This window comes from Sinocyclocheilus rhinocerous, unplaced genomic scaffold, assembly GCF_001515625.1.
Source record: "Sinocyclocheilus rhinocerous isolate Xijiao unplaced genomic scaffold, SAMN03320098_v1.1 scaffold8684, whole genome shotgun sequence".
NCBI classification, from domain to species: Eukaryota; Metazoa; Chordata; class Actinopteri; order Cypriniformes; family Cyprinidae; genus Sinocyclocheilus; species Sinocyclocheilus rhinocerous.
The window spans coordinates 47,685-61,758 of NW_015646532.1; the positions used below are offsets into that span (position 1 = coordinate 47,685).

At 34.4% G+C, this 14,074-nt stretch overlaps 3 protein-coding genes across 3 annotated transcripts; 2 read left to right on the forward strand and 1 right to left on the reverse strand.

Annotated features, from left to right (window-relative positions):
- Positions 1-587: 587 nt before the first annotated feature.
- Positions 588-4,368, forward strand: LOC107707929 (uncharacterized). The gene is made up of 5 exons (XM_016512056.1): positions 588-721; positions 2,033-2,191; positions 3,038-3,349; positions 3,525-3,637; positions 3,947-4,368. Exons 1-5 carry the CDS (start codon positions 619-621, stop codon positions 3,965-3,967), a joined length of 708 nt encoding a protein of 235 aa, XP_016367542.1. The 5' UTR covers positions 588-618; the 3' UTR covers positions 3,968-4,368.
- Positions 4,369-5,831: 1,463 nt separating this feature from the next.
- Positions 5,832-8,517, reverse strand: LOC107707928 (CD48 antigen-like). The gene is made up of 4 exons (XM_016512055.1): positions 8,502-8,517; positions 6,528-6,845; positions 6,130-6,426; positions 5,832-5,992 (listed from the first exon to the last, which is right to left on the reverse strand). The coding sequence occupies exons 1-4, from the start codon at positions 8,515-8,517 to the stop codon at positions 5,832-5,834; spliced, it is 792 nt and encodes a 263-aa protein (XP_016367541.1).
- A 128-nt stretch (positions 8,518-8,645) lies between these two features.
- Positions 8,646-12,779, forward strand: LOC107707930 (uncharacterized). The gene is made up of 4 exons (XM_016512057.1): positions 8,646-8,792; positions 10,602-10,928; positions 11,531-11,659; positions 12,599-12,779. The coding sequence occupies exons 1-4, from the start codon at positions 8,747-8,749 to the stop codon at positions 12,769-12,771; spliced, it is 675 nt and encodes a 224-aa protein (XP_016367543.1). The 5' UTR covers positions 8,646-8,746; the 3' UTR covers positions 12,772-12,779.
- The last annotated feature ends 1,295 nt before the right edge of the window (positions 12,780-14,074 follow it).

Genomic DNA, 14,074 nt, shown 5'->3' on the forward strand with positions numbered 1-14,074 from the left:
TCCACCCCCACCCCGGAGCCGTATGAGGCACGTTTTATTATGATGCGCATGCTTTATTTGACGACTTGTGGACTGTTCAACTGCAACACCCGCTGACTGCAATGATAGAGCTTGGAATAGCCAGGACAATTTTTAATATAACTCCGACTGGATTCGTCTGAAAGAAGAAAGTCATATACACCTATGGATGCTTCGAGGCTGAGTAAAACACAAGCTAATTTTCATTTTTGGGTGAACTAACCTTTTAAGTGTGACACTAGAAATACATCCAAAATAAGATATCTAAGATTTCTTTTATAACTTAATACAAATTTATTTCTACATCTTTTTTGCACAACATCGTTCCAAAGCAACTTCAATTGTTTAGAAAATTGAGTCTGTATCTGAAGAGCTAAATCTGAAATGCATATGAATTTTCAATGTATTCTTAAAACAGAAAAATAACTTAATGGGATGAAAGTCTATTAAACTTTTTAGTCTCAGAATTTAAACTCCTCATTCAAAGTGTGATTGAGTGGAAATTACAGATTATAAGCTCAATCTTTATTTTAAACTTCTTCTATCTGTTCTCCTCATGTGTTTGTTGTTGAGACAGATGTTGTGGAGTCACTGTCAGTGATGGAGGGAGATTCTGTCACTCTACACACTGGTGTTAAAGTACAGGGAGATGATCAGATACTGTGGGAGTTTGAAGATCAAGTCATCATTATTGCTCACTTAACCTTTTAACTGTCGCCCTCACTAGTTGAGCTCAAACACAAACATGACCTACACAAACTAAAACAGTCACAGTTCATGAACCCTCTGGACTACAAACAGAACTATGGGCTCTTTAGAAAGATGCTTTTCCTCAGTTTCATGTTCAAGGTTCAAAATTAAATACCTTACATTAGAAAAACGGTAAGAGCAGCTTAACTATTTTATAAAGTATTGCTCAATTAATTTAGAATAAGAGATATTTAGGAATAACTATATCAAATTGTGCCAGGGTAATTTACAAAAGCAGTGACATTAAAGCCACACGCCTGCAGAAGATATAATTGAAATTGGAAGGGGCACCACTAAAAATGAGATTCCTTCTTAATAAAAGTAAACCATAAATATGAGGACAAAACACAATACATCACTATTTACAACTGAATACAGATGTTGAAGACGCAATTTATTAACAGAAACAGTGATGGTACACATTTACAACTGTTCATACAGCATTTTGCATCCACCAATATACTTTTCCCTCCAGTCTTTGCCTGTTTATAAAAGGTATAGTTGAGCAGAGGATGTAAGTCTTCTATATGTGCGTAACCATTTGATTGCAGCAGAAAACTGAATTCAACGTGGGCATATTAGACATGTAGCATTGTATTGGTACAGCACACTACCACGTGTAGCTCTCTCAGCTATATGGTGAAGATTAGGTTGTGCAGGTTTGGATGTCACAACAGTTGGTGGTGCTGTTAGAATGTTCTGAATGACTGTCCAATCAGCACTGTGCCGAGAACGCTGGGGGGCGGGGTTATTCTTTACATAAGACTCTAGAAAACATAGGCCTAATATATCATTGTACTACTTTCACAACTTTAACGTTTACTAGAATTTACTAGAAAACTGACGAGGATTATAATTCTGTCTCAAGCTGTTGTTACGTAAACGAAGCAGAATTTATTGATATTCCTCTTAATCTAGCACTTTTGGACTAAAAAGTCCCAATTTATTTTATTCTCTGCATTGTTACGGTTAAAGCGGTGCAGATGTTTGTATAATATAAACTATCTGTCATCTTTACTGGACAGAAATAGTTCAGAACTCCCCGTTTCGATGTTGCGTGTATTGTTGAGAACTCTTGCTATGAATGAAAATTATGTCACCTCTACGACATTACAATCAGAAATAATGGCGCTCAAGCCTTTAAACTTTAACTTGATGTATTATTTGTAAATATTAATTACAATTTTGATGGTAAAATCATGTAGTAAAAGTAAACTAACAAACATCGGACCCAGCCATGGTCTCGAGCAAGTTAACAGATTAAACGGCCCTGATGATGCAAAATGGAGAAACATTCATCTGAACGATCAAACCCGAGACCTCGTCATCAGCAACATCCGAAGCGATCAGACTGGAGTTTATAAAGTGGAGATCAACACCATCAGCATGGTCTTGCACAGAAAATTCTATATTGCTGTTGGTGGTGAGTAGATTCTATAAATTCTATCATATTTTGAAATCATAAACATCTTAAAGATATTTTTTTAAACGTCTATATAACATTTGACAGGATGAGGTCTGACGTCTTAGAGATAGCAGATGATGCAGGTGTCCATTGCCATAATAACTTATGCTATGAGCTGTCATAAACTTTGGGTTTGACAGAGATCATTTGTGTTGTGAACCTGTCTAAACAGGGTAGATCTGTTTGATTTTGCAACATACTTCCAGAGAAAGTCCTCGGGATGTATTACCACACATGAGTGGATTTGATTGAAAAGCCATCTCAAACAAAACTCTTAATATATTTAAAAGATGTGATGACACTAACCTTGCAAATCCTGTGACTATTTCCTTCTCAACAGCACTTGTTGCCTTGTAAACACAACTTTGTTTCCAGGCAAATAAAACCAGCCAATCATATTAGAGCTTTCTCAATCAAGAAAGTGCTTTCAAAATTGTGTGTGCAATGTGCATCAGATGGTTAATCCATGGACGTCCAGCCTGAGGTTGAGACTATATCACAGCCAATGGCAATGATCAAATTTAAACCAGTGCATTCATATCAAATAGTCACATGATTTTTTTTTTTAAATGTCATTTGGTCAAATTATAAAATTGTGTGCCATTACCTATCAAAATTCAGTAGCCAATGACCACTCGAAACAAACATGCTCATTTTGTTTGTGCATTTCACCTCTGGAGTCTGATAATAGAGTGTCAGGGTTATTTTTTTCCCAAAGAGCCATCTGTTCTTTACTTATCTCTAAAAAAGAACTATTCATGTTTTTAATTATATGTTCTCCATATGTGTTTGTTTCTGTGACAGGTGGTGTGAAGACAGTATCAGTGATGGAGAGAGATCCTGTCAATCTACATACTGGTGTTATTGAAATACGGGGATATGATCTGATACTGTGGAAGACTGAAGGCAATCTTGTGGCTGAAATCAATAAAGGCATCAATCTCTTTGGACCTAGAGACGTAGATGATTTGAGATTCAGTGGCAGACTACATCTTCATCGTGAGACTGGAGATCTCACAATCAGTGACTCCAAAACCACAGACTCTGGAGATTATCGTCTACACATGAGCAACAGTGCATACACCTTACAGAGGACCATCAGAGTTACTGTCAAGAGTGAGTAGATCAAATATTTTTTGCAGAAATTCTGATTATGAACATGCCTTGGTTAACTTTGAACTCTGCAAAAGCTATGCCTTTTTTGTTCTATTTTTTATAGTGCTGATGTTTCTAGTGTTTGTTATAGATCAGACACATTCTCATTAACGACTGTCTCTCTTTATCATTACAGCTCCACCTCAGTCCGGTGCTGCATCAGGGATATGTGGTGCTGGTGTTGGTCTGGTGGTTTGGGCTGTAACTGTGTTTTTTGCTGCAAGATTTGTAGACAATGAAAGCAAAGGTGTAAGTACATTCAACTCATACAGTAAGAGCTAAAAATGAAATGATTTAGTATTTAAAAGAAATGAAAAGGCAAAGGAGATATTTTTTTCATTTGTTTGTTTCTACACACTGTAATTGAGAAAGTTTCTGTTTTTAATTTAAGTGTAATTAATTACTGTTGAAAGAATAACAGATGATTGATTTCCCTATTGTAAGTGTAGCGAAGAAGAACATAAGGGGAACTTATTATTATTAAAACTATTATTTATTCATTGCTATTTTCTTATTGTTTATTGTTTTTACTGTGATTCTTTCTGTGTTTTATAACAGGTTTCAGTGAGTATAAAGTGAATCAGGATGAAAAATGAAGAGAAACATCAGTTCATAATCATTGTAACAATATAAACTTGCTTTGCATGACATACTAATCAGCGTTTAATTTGTTTGTTTTATGTTTATATTTTGACATAAATCATGCTTTTTTTTTTTGTCTTATGCTTGACTATTTGAACAAGAGGAAAAATTGTAAACACCATAGTCTGAAATGTTCAAATTACAGAACCATTCATGACTTTTTCCAGTTAAATATAAAATAAATCAACATATGCCAAAATCTTTCACTTGTAAACCAGCAGGGCTTGGATGCTTGAAATTGGTGTTTTAGTGTAATCTTAAGGGTTTTTGGGATGCCATTCATGTGAACGTTTATGTTCATCCGGTGCTTATACAGATCTATGTACAAATACACAATAAAGTCAATCAAACTTGATAAAACTGAGACTATTTTATGGTGCCAGAGTGAACAGTGTGGATGGATTGTAAGTCGCTTAAATTGCCCAAAGCATGAAGAAAGATCAGGCAAACTGTTTAACATGTCTGATCAATAGGAGTGGCTCATTTGCTCTTTTACTTACCTTTAAAAACTAAATATGTTATTCGCTGACACTATCTCATCTGTCTCAACAGCAACAACAAAAAATAAAAATTCTAGTAATAAACATCACAAAACAAGGTAGTTAAAAGTCACAACAAAAACAACACAAAACTTAACATCTACCACAGTTTTATCATAGGTAGAATGCATTTCAATCAAATGTAATTTATGCAACATTTTAAACCTTCAACCCACGGGAGAAAATCAACCTGCCGCAAGTTTAAAATTAGCCCAATTCCGTGGAAAAAAATGCAGATTTGGCAACCCTGCATCCAACACCAGCTCATCCAAAGCGATTTAAATACTCTGCATATTGATGGTGGCTCCCTGATGCGCAAAGTACTATAAATGCAAGAGTTTATTGTGCTGCCCACACAAAAAAAAAAAAGTAATAAAAAAGTGCAAAATAATAATTTAGGGCACTCTATCCTTTAATACACAATTCTAAATATTGAATATTTTGGAGAATGAGATTTTTTATTTTATTTTTTTTTGGGTGATTATACAATTTTTTAAATATTCATGTAACCTAATGTGGCTCATTTTCTTAGTTCAATATATTTTTTTACAGCAAATACAAAATTTACAAAAACACATCTTCCAAATAAAACACTTTACTGCCAGTTTTCTTGAGCATACAAGCTTTAAAAAATGTACAGTACAGATAAAAAAAAAATCTTATTTCAAACATTTAACACTTCAACTTTTTTATAATTAGCTATTTGTAATGAAAAGGAAAGGTAAACACTTAAATGTTCATGAGAAAAAAAAATCATGAAATCTCATCAAACTGACAATAGCAGTTGGTACATCATCAAGATTTCTTCTTCTATACTGGGATAACATCACTGAAGAACGATATAATAAACTCAATCACATCATCAATAACTATGATTCCAACAGTTATGTGCTTGATGAATTCCTCTTCAGAACCTGCGTGCTTTAATAAAAACAAAGACATGCATTAAAAAGTGTGTTACATACGGTGCAATGCATAAAGAACGATTATACAAGGGGTCAAACTTATGCTCTATATTGCTTACTTGTCTTTTAATTTACTCATTAGTTCCTTTACTTACCAGTTTCCTTAACTGTAACATAAATGCTGTCAATTGTAATGGATTGGTATCAGAATATGACATTAAAATAAGTAATGCACCATTATCATTATAAATATTGATATTTTCTTAAAAATACATTAATAAAAAGATATGTTTTAAAACAAATGAAAGTGACAGAAATAAAAAGACTGTTTATTCTTGTTTTATAATACCAGGTACATTACTGTTTGGTGAACTTAGTTTTCCTCTCCAGTCCAGTTCTTCTGGATCTGATGTCATAAACTAGTACAACAACAGCTGCAACAGCAGCCACGCCCACCACAGCAGAGACGACCAATCGGATCACAGCTTCAGTCGTTTGACTCCTGTAGTAGTCACAGTCTGTAGAAAGAATAGTACTTCTTTTAAAACTGCATTAATCTCTTTCAAATAGACTTTGACATGTCTATTCATACTGGTTTAAGGTGTTAATAAGTGATACACTGTAAAGAGTTTCACTGATATCACCAAAGTTCTACCTGAACATGTCTGACAGAGTTGATCGATGTCCAGATGTTTGGTCTGGGTGCTGACAGGATTGTTCACTACACAGCTGTAGGTGTTTTTCTCCTGATATTCCACCTCCAGAGGTAGAGAGAGACTGATGCTGAGATCAGACACACTGATGCTGGACAATAAACTGTTTCCTTTGTACCAGGAGAGAGTCACATGACCCACATTCACCACTGAACACAGCAGCACACTTTTGAACCCTGATGATGATGATGATGAACACTGTGGAGAGTATCTGGTGATGACAGGAACAGGCACAGGAGCTGGAGAGTAAAAAAAAAAGAATAATCTAAGAATAAGTGACAGTATAGGTAAAAGGGGTGTTACTTAAACATTAAGTGCTATTTACATGTGTAATACTCACCATAAACAGTGACAATGAATTTAGTTTTTAACTCACTCGGTCCGAGATCGATACTTAGTTCATAAACTCCAGTGTGTTCATTAGTGATGTTTGTGATGGTGAGATCTCCAGTCTGTCTTTCGAGCTGCAGTCTGTCTCTGAATATCGTGATATTGTCTTTAGAAATGTCTCCCGCCTCTATTTTGATTATACGAGTTCTGCTCGATCCAAAGTGCCGCCGCCACTCAACCGTTTTGCTCTGGATTTCAGTGAGACCAGTACGGAGAGTGAAAGAATCTCCCTGCATCGCTGACACGGTTATATTTTTTGTCTCAGAGTCTAGAGATCAGAATTAAATGTATATGTAAATGTAAACGTAAACCTAAATATTTAGATAATTTAATGATTTAAACGATTTTGGCTTATATGCTAACACTAAGGCCATTAAAGGCCTACATTTATTACTCACCAATCAGAGGAAAAAAACATAAAAAGAACAAAACAAGCGAGTGAATCATTTTCTTCAACCGTTTGAGATCCGTTCAGTGGCTGATGAGTTCTGGAAAAAGAACTGATGTCGATTTCATGAAACACAACAGAATGGCTTAAATATCTTAAATAGTGTGTGTGGCCTAGATAACCTGCGGTGAGACGAGCAGATCTTCAAAAAATCTTCAGCCAATCAGAAAAAAAAACAAAAAAAACTTATTCAGTCTGCGTGCTTCCGTGAAGTTTGGCTTTATACCCCTTAACCTTTTAGAACACCAGATACCAGTGCATGAATTTTGTTTGATAAAAATCTAATCTGACTGTTTATGGATTCACTACTTTGTTTTATAATGTAGCCTATCTATTTTGTGAAGAGTGGAATTTTGTCTTGAAGGAAAATAATCTCTTGGTTGTTGCACGTAAATCAACCGCACACATGCAAAAGGAGCAAGACGTTTGTCCACTCAACAGAAGCCACATTCATTTGAGTCAACCTTCCACTAAACTGGTGTGAATTAAACTCAGACCACAACAGGTTTCACTTTGACTCAGAAACTGAGCTGCTAGAGTCTCAAAAGCAGTCAGTGCAAACTGTATTAATTATTTTTATTCCAAAGTAAAGCTGTTTTGAGGGAATGAGATTCATGTAAGAAGGCCTTCATACACACTACAAGCTCAAACAAATAGTTCACACTTTTTTTCTCTCTTGATTGTCTTCTCTTCATTTAGCTTCTCTTTGCTTTTATATACACACACTATTCTGAGTGAACTTGATTTGATCAGTTTGAGATCCAAGGTCATATCCTGCAGAGTTGACAGTTTCTCTCTTACCAGATGCAAAGTGACCCTTAATGTTGTTTAATTACAATTTTTTACTGATGTGCTTATTTATTTAGTTTTCTCTTAAACAATCAGACAGTGCCATATATATCCATTGGCCTGGATATTTTGGTACTGTCGTGACATTTTTTAAACGTCTTATTTCATGCAGTTTATGTTATTTTAATACCTAAATAAAACATCTCTCAAAAGTTGCAGGTTGGTCTGGTTTTGTTTTCACAGTAATCACACGTGATATTTACATTTTTTTATTTCTGATACTTAAAGCAATGTTTTTAAAACCTATTTCAGTTACAAATAATATATTTTTAATGTAGCCTATTATTCTTTTGTTTTTATTTTTTATTTTAGCATTATGCTGAATGTCTATACTGGATTATTGTGACACTTTTATTGCAAGGAATAATTCTTTATTGTTTGCAATAAAAATTAATTACAATCATATTTTTTTTACATATTAATACAGACTACTACCTCTTCTGTGGGAGTGGGTAATTTAATCTATATGGAACTTTCTATTTTAAACCAATAATAGTAGAAATAAAATCATTTACTACTCAGTGAATAAATGTGGATGTAAATTGTTTATCTTTATTTTATATGTCCATTTGTTGTCTTATCTTTGTGAATTTTTTCGTATGTAGCCTAGTGAAACTTCAACAAAACTTTCCACATTTACCATAGTGACTAATAATATGCAGAAGATCACAAACCTCGAATAAACAAGCATTTCCTAATTTTGATAATTCTAAGCAAGGTCGACTTTGGAACATTTCGAAATAGCAGGTCTATGACGCGACACACCCGCTTTCTCTAGAAACCACGTGACTTGGAAGGTTTGCTACGAGTCCATCATCAGTGTCCTGAATCAATGCTGTTGTAGTTTAGACGCGGTCAGAAGCGACATCAGTATGAGGAATAATACCTTCCTTTTTGGGGTTTTATTACTCGTGAACGGTGAGTAACACTTATTTTTTTATGTTAATTTAACATTTTCGTTTTCAATATAAATCGGAAACAGACTGTTACCTTCTTATTTTTTATATCTAGCTACAGTTTTTAAAAAAAAATAACAACTCAAACGTATCACTTTTTCATAAATATACGTTCTGACAAATCAAACACCAACACTGTAAGGGTATTTTTGGAGTTAGTTGTTTGTGCACGTGTGTGTTTAGTAGTGAACGCTAGAGGGCGCTGACGGCCTGTAATATTCTGAGCGTTACTATTTTACATAAAAACTGGCTGCAACACGAACGCATGTACTATTTAAACGAAACAGAACAGAAAAACAGAAATAAGTCACTCTCTCGATCAGTCAGTCAGTCTCTTGGACTTTAGTCCGGTTGAGTTACTGTCGCTCTCATTCAGGGTGCGGCCTACTAATAAAAGTAGGCCATTTGCCATAAACCACCATCAAGCTGTAATTATGGCTATTGTGCAACCTGTGCTTACAACATTAGGCCAGCTTATGGTGGGCTTTACTTGTTTTTGCAAGTTTTACTTGTTCAGAATAAGTTATGCCATCCCAAACACCCAATGTTTATTCCAAAATGTAAAATATGAAATATTTTACATTAAAACGGCAAATAAACTGCCTATGCATCATTGTGCCAGTGCCACTTTTTCAGTCTTTGTGTGTCCATGTGAAACATCCATGCTTGTGTGCTGAGCTGTGCTCTGTCATTTAATATTCATTCAATAAATCATAAATAAATCCAGATATGAGAAACATAAATCCAGATATGAGCCAGTTGGGAAGTTTTACTTTATTTATACCTCAGAATAAAAATAAGAATACATTTAACTGGGGAAAAAATCTGAGACATTTAACCTTAAGAATAAGATTGGATTTTTTGTTGTATGTTTTCAGGCTGTCTAAATGAATATTACTCATTTTTATACATGTTTTTTTTGTGTGTGCATGTTTTCTTCTGCATTTGATTTTCATACCGCATACTTTTTACAATTTGCATGCTGTCTTGTAGACGTTCCAAGCCACATTAGCCTTAATTCTCAAGAGACACAATGCAACAAATCTGTTCACTTACATTACTGATACGGTGAAAAACTGAGGTAGATTTATAAACTTGCAAAACAACTGCTGACACTACTTACAAACTGTAAGAAACGGCTGCATTTCGTAAATACACCAGACTGCTGGCAAAAAAAAAGAAAAGTGTATTAAGGGACTGAGATCAAGCTCGGTAAAGTGACTTTTTGAGAGTTTTATGGTAAATAGATATTTGCAAAGAGGATTTGAAAAAAAACAACACCAAAAAAAAACGTATTTTTAAATCTAAATAATGCAGAGCCCAGAAGTAATGCAGACTAAATTCTGGATTCTCTACTTGTCTCTTTCATAAACAAATAGACAGATCTCTTGTGCCGTCTTTGTTATGGTGATGATTAGTGTTGCTTTTGATTAACTGAGACACAAAATGTAATGTATCATTGCACAAGAGCATGTAGCATTCTGCAAGAATATAGTTAGTTCAGGGACTGACCTTAAATGAGCTCATAATATCCCATCTGAACTATACATCATTGTGAATGAAAAGGGTCACTTTAGAGAACTGCTCAAACTCGTCACATATAGTGTAACGTTGTCATTTCCCATTACAAATACAGGAATAGAGCTGTAAACAAACAGTATATTGCCTGAGAATTTGCTGTCATTAATATCCTGTATTTAGAGCACAAATATTACAATATTGTGTATGTTTACAATATTATATATATAAACTGTTTCTGTTTGTTCTGCAGGTGTGTTTGGTGTTGAAGCAGATGAAGTGTCAGTGTCAGTGATGGAGGGAGATTATCTCACTCTAAACACTGATATTACTGAAGTACCGAGAGATAGTAAGATAATATGGAAGTTTGGTGATGAAATCATTGCTAGAATGAATGAAGCAGATGGACATCCCTCTACATATGATGGTCCCGGTGCGATATTCAAAGACAGACTGAAGCTGGACAGACAGACTGGATCTCTGACCATCACAAACATCAGAACTGAACACATTGGACATTATAGTGTAGACATCAAGAGCATAGATGCAAAATTGAAGACATTCCAAGTTACTGTCCATGGTGAGTAACTCATGTCAGTCACCTGTGGACAGTTTAGATGCTGTGGAATGATTATTTGTATTTATTTATTTACTGAAGATATAAAAACAACAGCAGCAACTGGCTAAAATGAGTGTAGTGTGCTAATGCTAATTCAGAGCAAAATGTAAGTAATTTCTTTAAAAAATTCTTCACATTATCCAGTGAGGTTTGTTATTTTTGTCAACTTTAAAAAGAGAGAAAAAAACATAGAATGTCTACATAGAAACATAGCCTATGTTTCCATGTGTTAAAAAAATAAATGTTGTACTGAATTCATTTCCCTTTTTTTAATGTATTTGTCACCTTTTTAACCACATGAGACTAGGTTACTGTTAGGGACATTCTGAAATTAAAAGCTTTAAAAAAAAACATTATAAAAAAGATTAGGTGTGTTTTAACCCTTTCTGGAATATTGTATTTTTCAAGCAATAAAAAAAAAACTGTAGTTGTACCATCATTCCCAGAGTCCTCTGCACATGTATATTTCAAGTGTTATTATATGAAAATTACTTTCATCATTAAGCGCTATCTCTGTTTTAAACTTCTTCTGTTTGCTCTCCACATGTTTGTTGTTGAGACAGATGATGTGCAGTCAGTGTCAGTGATGGAGGGAGATTCTGTCACTCTACACACTGGTGTTACGGAAGTAAAGGGAGATGATCAGATACTGTGGAAGTTTGAAGATCAAGTCATCCGCATTGATCGCTTAACCTGTTAACAGTCGCCCTCACTAGTTGAGCTCAAACCCAAACCTGACCTACACCAACTAAAATGGTGACAGTTCATCAACCGTTTGGATTACAGTCAAAACTAATGTCTCCTTAGAAAGATGATAGTTGTCCGTTTGTTGTACAGTGGTCAGAGTTCATTATATTAATACAGAAAAATAGTAAGAGAAGACTAAACACTCTAGAACATAATCATCCATAATTTAAAAATAAAAGATATTCAGGAATTAATATATGAAAATGTGCAAGAGCAGCTTAAAAAAGCGATCACATTTAAGGCACAAGTGTGAACAAAATATAATGCAAATTTGAAGAGGCACCACTAAATATGAGATACAATTGATCTGATTGTTTGAGCATCCAGAGCGACTCTGACTCTGAGATGGTTCTGAATGACTGACCAATCAGCGCTGCAGAAAGGACACGGAGGGCGGGGTTAATCTGTACGTGAGACCCTAGCAAACGTGATAATACCTCTGTAATACCTCCTAGAGTGCATACTTTTGTGTAAAAATGACAGGAATTGTAATTCTTAAATTGTTACATAAATTAGGCAGAATTAATTGATATTGCTCTTAAATTCACACTTTTTGTACTAAAGAGTTTTAACTGATTTTATACTAGATCATTGCCGTTAAAAGTACGCATACATTTGTATGATTGATTTATCTTCACTAGACAAAAACACTTAAGAACTATCAGATTCAATGTTACCTGTATTGTTGCGATCTCTTGATACGAATTAAAATGAGGTTGTGGCTGTGACATTGTGGCCATAAATACTGAAGCTTGAGACTTCAGCCTTTCTAATGTCATATTGCTTGTCAACGTTAATTAGGGCTCTAATGGTAAAAGCATGCAGTAAAGGTAAACAAACAAATTTAGGAACCAGCGATGGTCTCGTGCAAGTTAATGGATTAAACAGCGCTGCTGACTCGAGATGGAGTAGGCCTAACATTCATCTGAACGATCAAACCCGAGAGCTCACCATCAGAAACATCCGAAGAGATCAGTCTGGAGATTATAAAGTGGAGATCAACACCAGCAGTATGATTTTACACAGAAAATTACGTATTAATATCAGTGGTGAGTAGATTAAACTTTCTATAAATGTTAAACGGTTTTAGAGTCATGTTATTCTGTAAACACTACTAGTAGGCCTAGGCTAAACAACATTTAATATAGATAAAAAAATCTTCTTTTTTTTTTTTTTTAGGTAGGGTGGGGTAGTTTCAGTTTGCTTCTCTGGTGCCAATCATTAAAATGTTTACACTTACAAATATATTGAACACTTACATATTATACACTTACACAAATATTAAATATTGTTTTAAAATAGAAACAATCCAAATAAAACATACAAAAGAGGTGAAATAGGCTATTTTATTTATTTGACTGCATGGAATACGGCCATCAACCAACATCAGAGAACAGGGAGCAATACTGTTTAATGACTGAAATAGGCTATTAACTTTACATTGAACGAGTAGGCCTAGTTCAAGAATATAGGCTATTTTTGATCGAAGGCTGACAGAAAAAAGGATGTGAATCCCTGCTCTATTTGAATGTGTTTTGTTTTTTTTCTGAGAATTTATTGGACATTTTCTGACAATTCGTCTTTCTGAGCCTGAAGCGCCCCCTAGAGGAAGAATACATTACAAATCATACTGTTATCACAATAACGCGGATGCATTTGAAATATTGCTGCTTTTAAAGATTGAACTGATAAAATATATCTGTAATTAAATGCCACCAAAAATCTGTATGTATATATATATATATATATATATATATACATACAGATTTTTGGTGGCATTTAATTACAGATATATTTTATCAGTTCAATCTTTAAAAGCAGCAATATTTCAAATGCATCCGCGTTATTGTGATAACAGTATGATTTGTAATGTATTCTTCCTCTAGGGGGCGCTTCAGGCTCAGAAAGACGAATTGTCAGAAAATGTCCAATAAATTCTCAGAAAAAAAACAAAACACATTCAAATAGAGCAGGGATTCACATCCTTTTTTCTGTCAGCCTTCGATCAAAAATAGCCTATATTCTTGAACTAGGCCTACTCGTTCAATGTAAAGTTAATAGCCTATTTCAGTCATTAAACAGTATTGCTCCCTGTTCTCTGATGTTGGTTGATGGCCGTATTCCATGCAGTCAAATAAATAAAATAGCCTATTTCACCTCTTTTGTATGTTTTATTATCCTAGAGATTCACATATTTTTGCTACTTACAGATATGTAATATTGGATTTTTCTGAATAAATAAATTACAAAGTATATATTTTCATCTCATTTGTTTGATAGGGATCTCTTTGTCAACTTTCAGGACTTGATTTTTTGGGTTATATTTATGCAGAAATATAGACCATTCTAAAGGGTTCACA

Bases quoted from the DNA above. Each gene is read 5' to 3' on its own strand.
- LOC107707929 (XM_016512056.1), top strand. From the start codon at position 619: ATGGAGGGAGATTCTGTCACTCTACACACTGGTGTTAAAGTACAGGGA. The intron at 722-2,032 runs CCTTTTAACTGT...TTAACAGATTAA, and splicing joins CATCATTATTGCTCACTTAA to ACGGCCCTGATGATGCAAAA. The intron at 3,350-3,524 runs GTGAGTAGATCA...TTATCATTACAG, and splicing joins CATCAGAGTTACTGTCAAGA to CTCCACCTCAGTCCGGTGCT.
- LOC107707928 (XM_016512055.1), bottom strand. The intron at 6,427-6,527 runs GTGAGTATTACA...TTTACTCTCCAG, and splicing joins ATTCATTGTCACTGTTTATG to CTCCTGTGCCTGTTCCTGTC. The intron at 5,993-6,129 runs GTAGAACTTTGG...TTCTTTCTACAG, and splicing joins ACTCTGTCAGACATGTTCAG to ACTGTGACTACTACAGGAGT.
- LOC107707930 (XM_016512057.1), top strand. From the start codon at position 8,747: ATGAGGAATAATACCTTCCTTTTTGGGGTTTTATTACTCGTGAACG. The intron at 8,793-10,601 runs GTGAGTAACACT...TTTGTTCTGCAG, and splicing joins GGTTTTATTACTCGTGAACG to GTGTGTTTGGTGTTGAAGCA. The intron at 10,929-11,530 runs GTGAGTAACTCA...TTGTTGAGACAG, and splicing joins ATTCCAAGTTACTGTCCATG to ATGATGTGCAGTCAGTGTCA.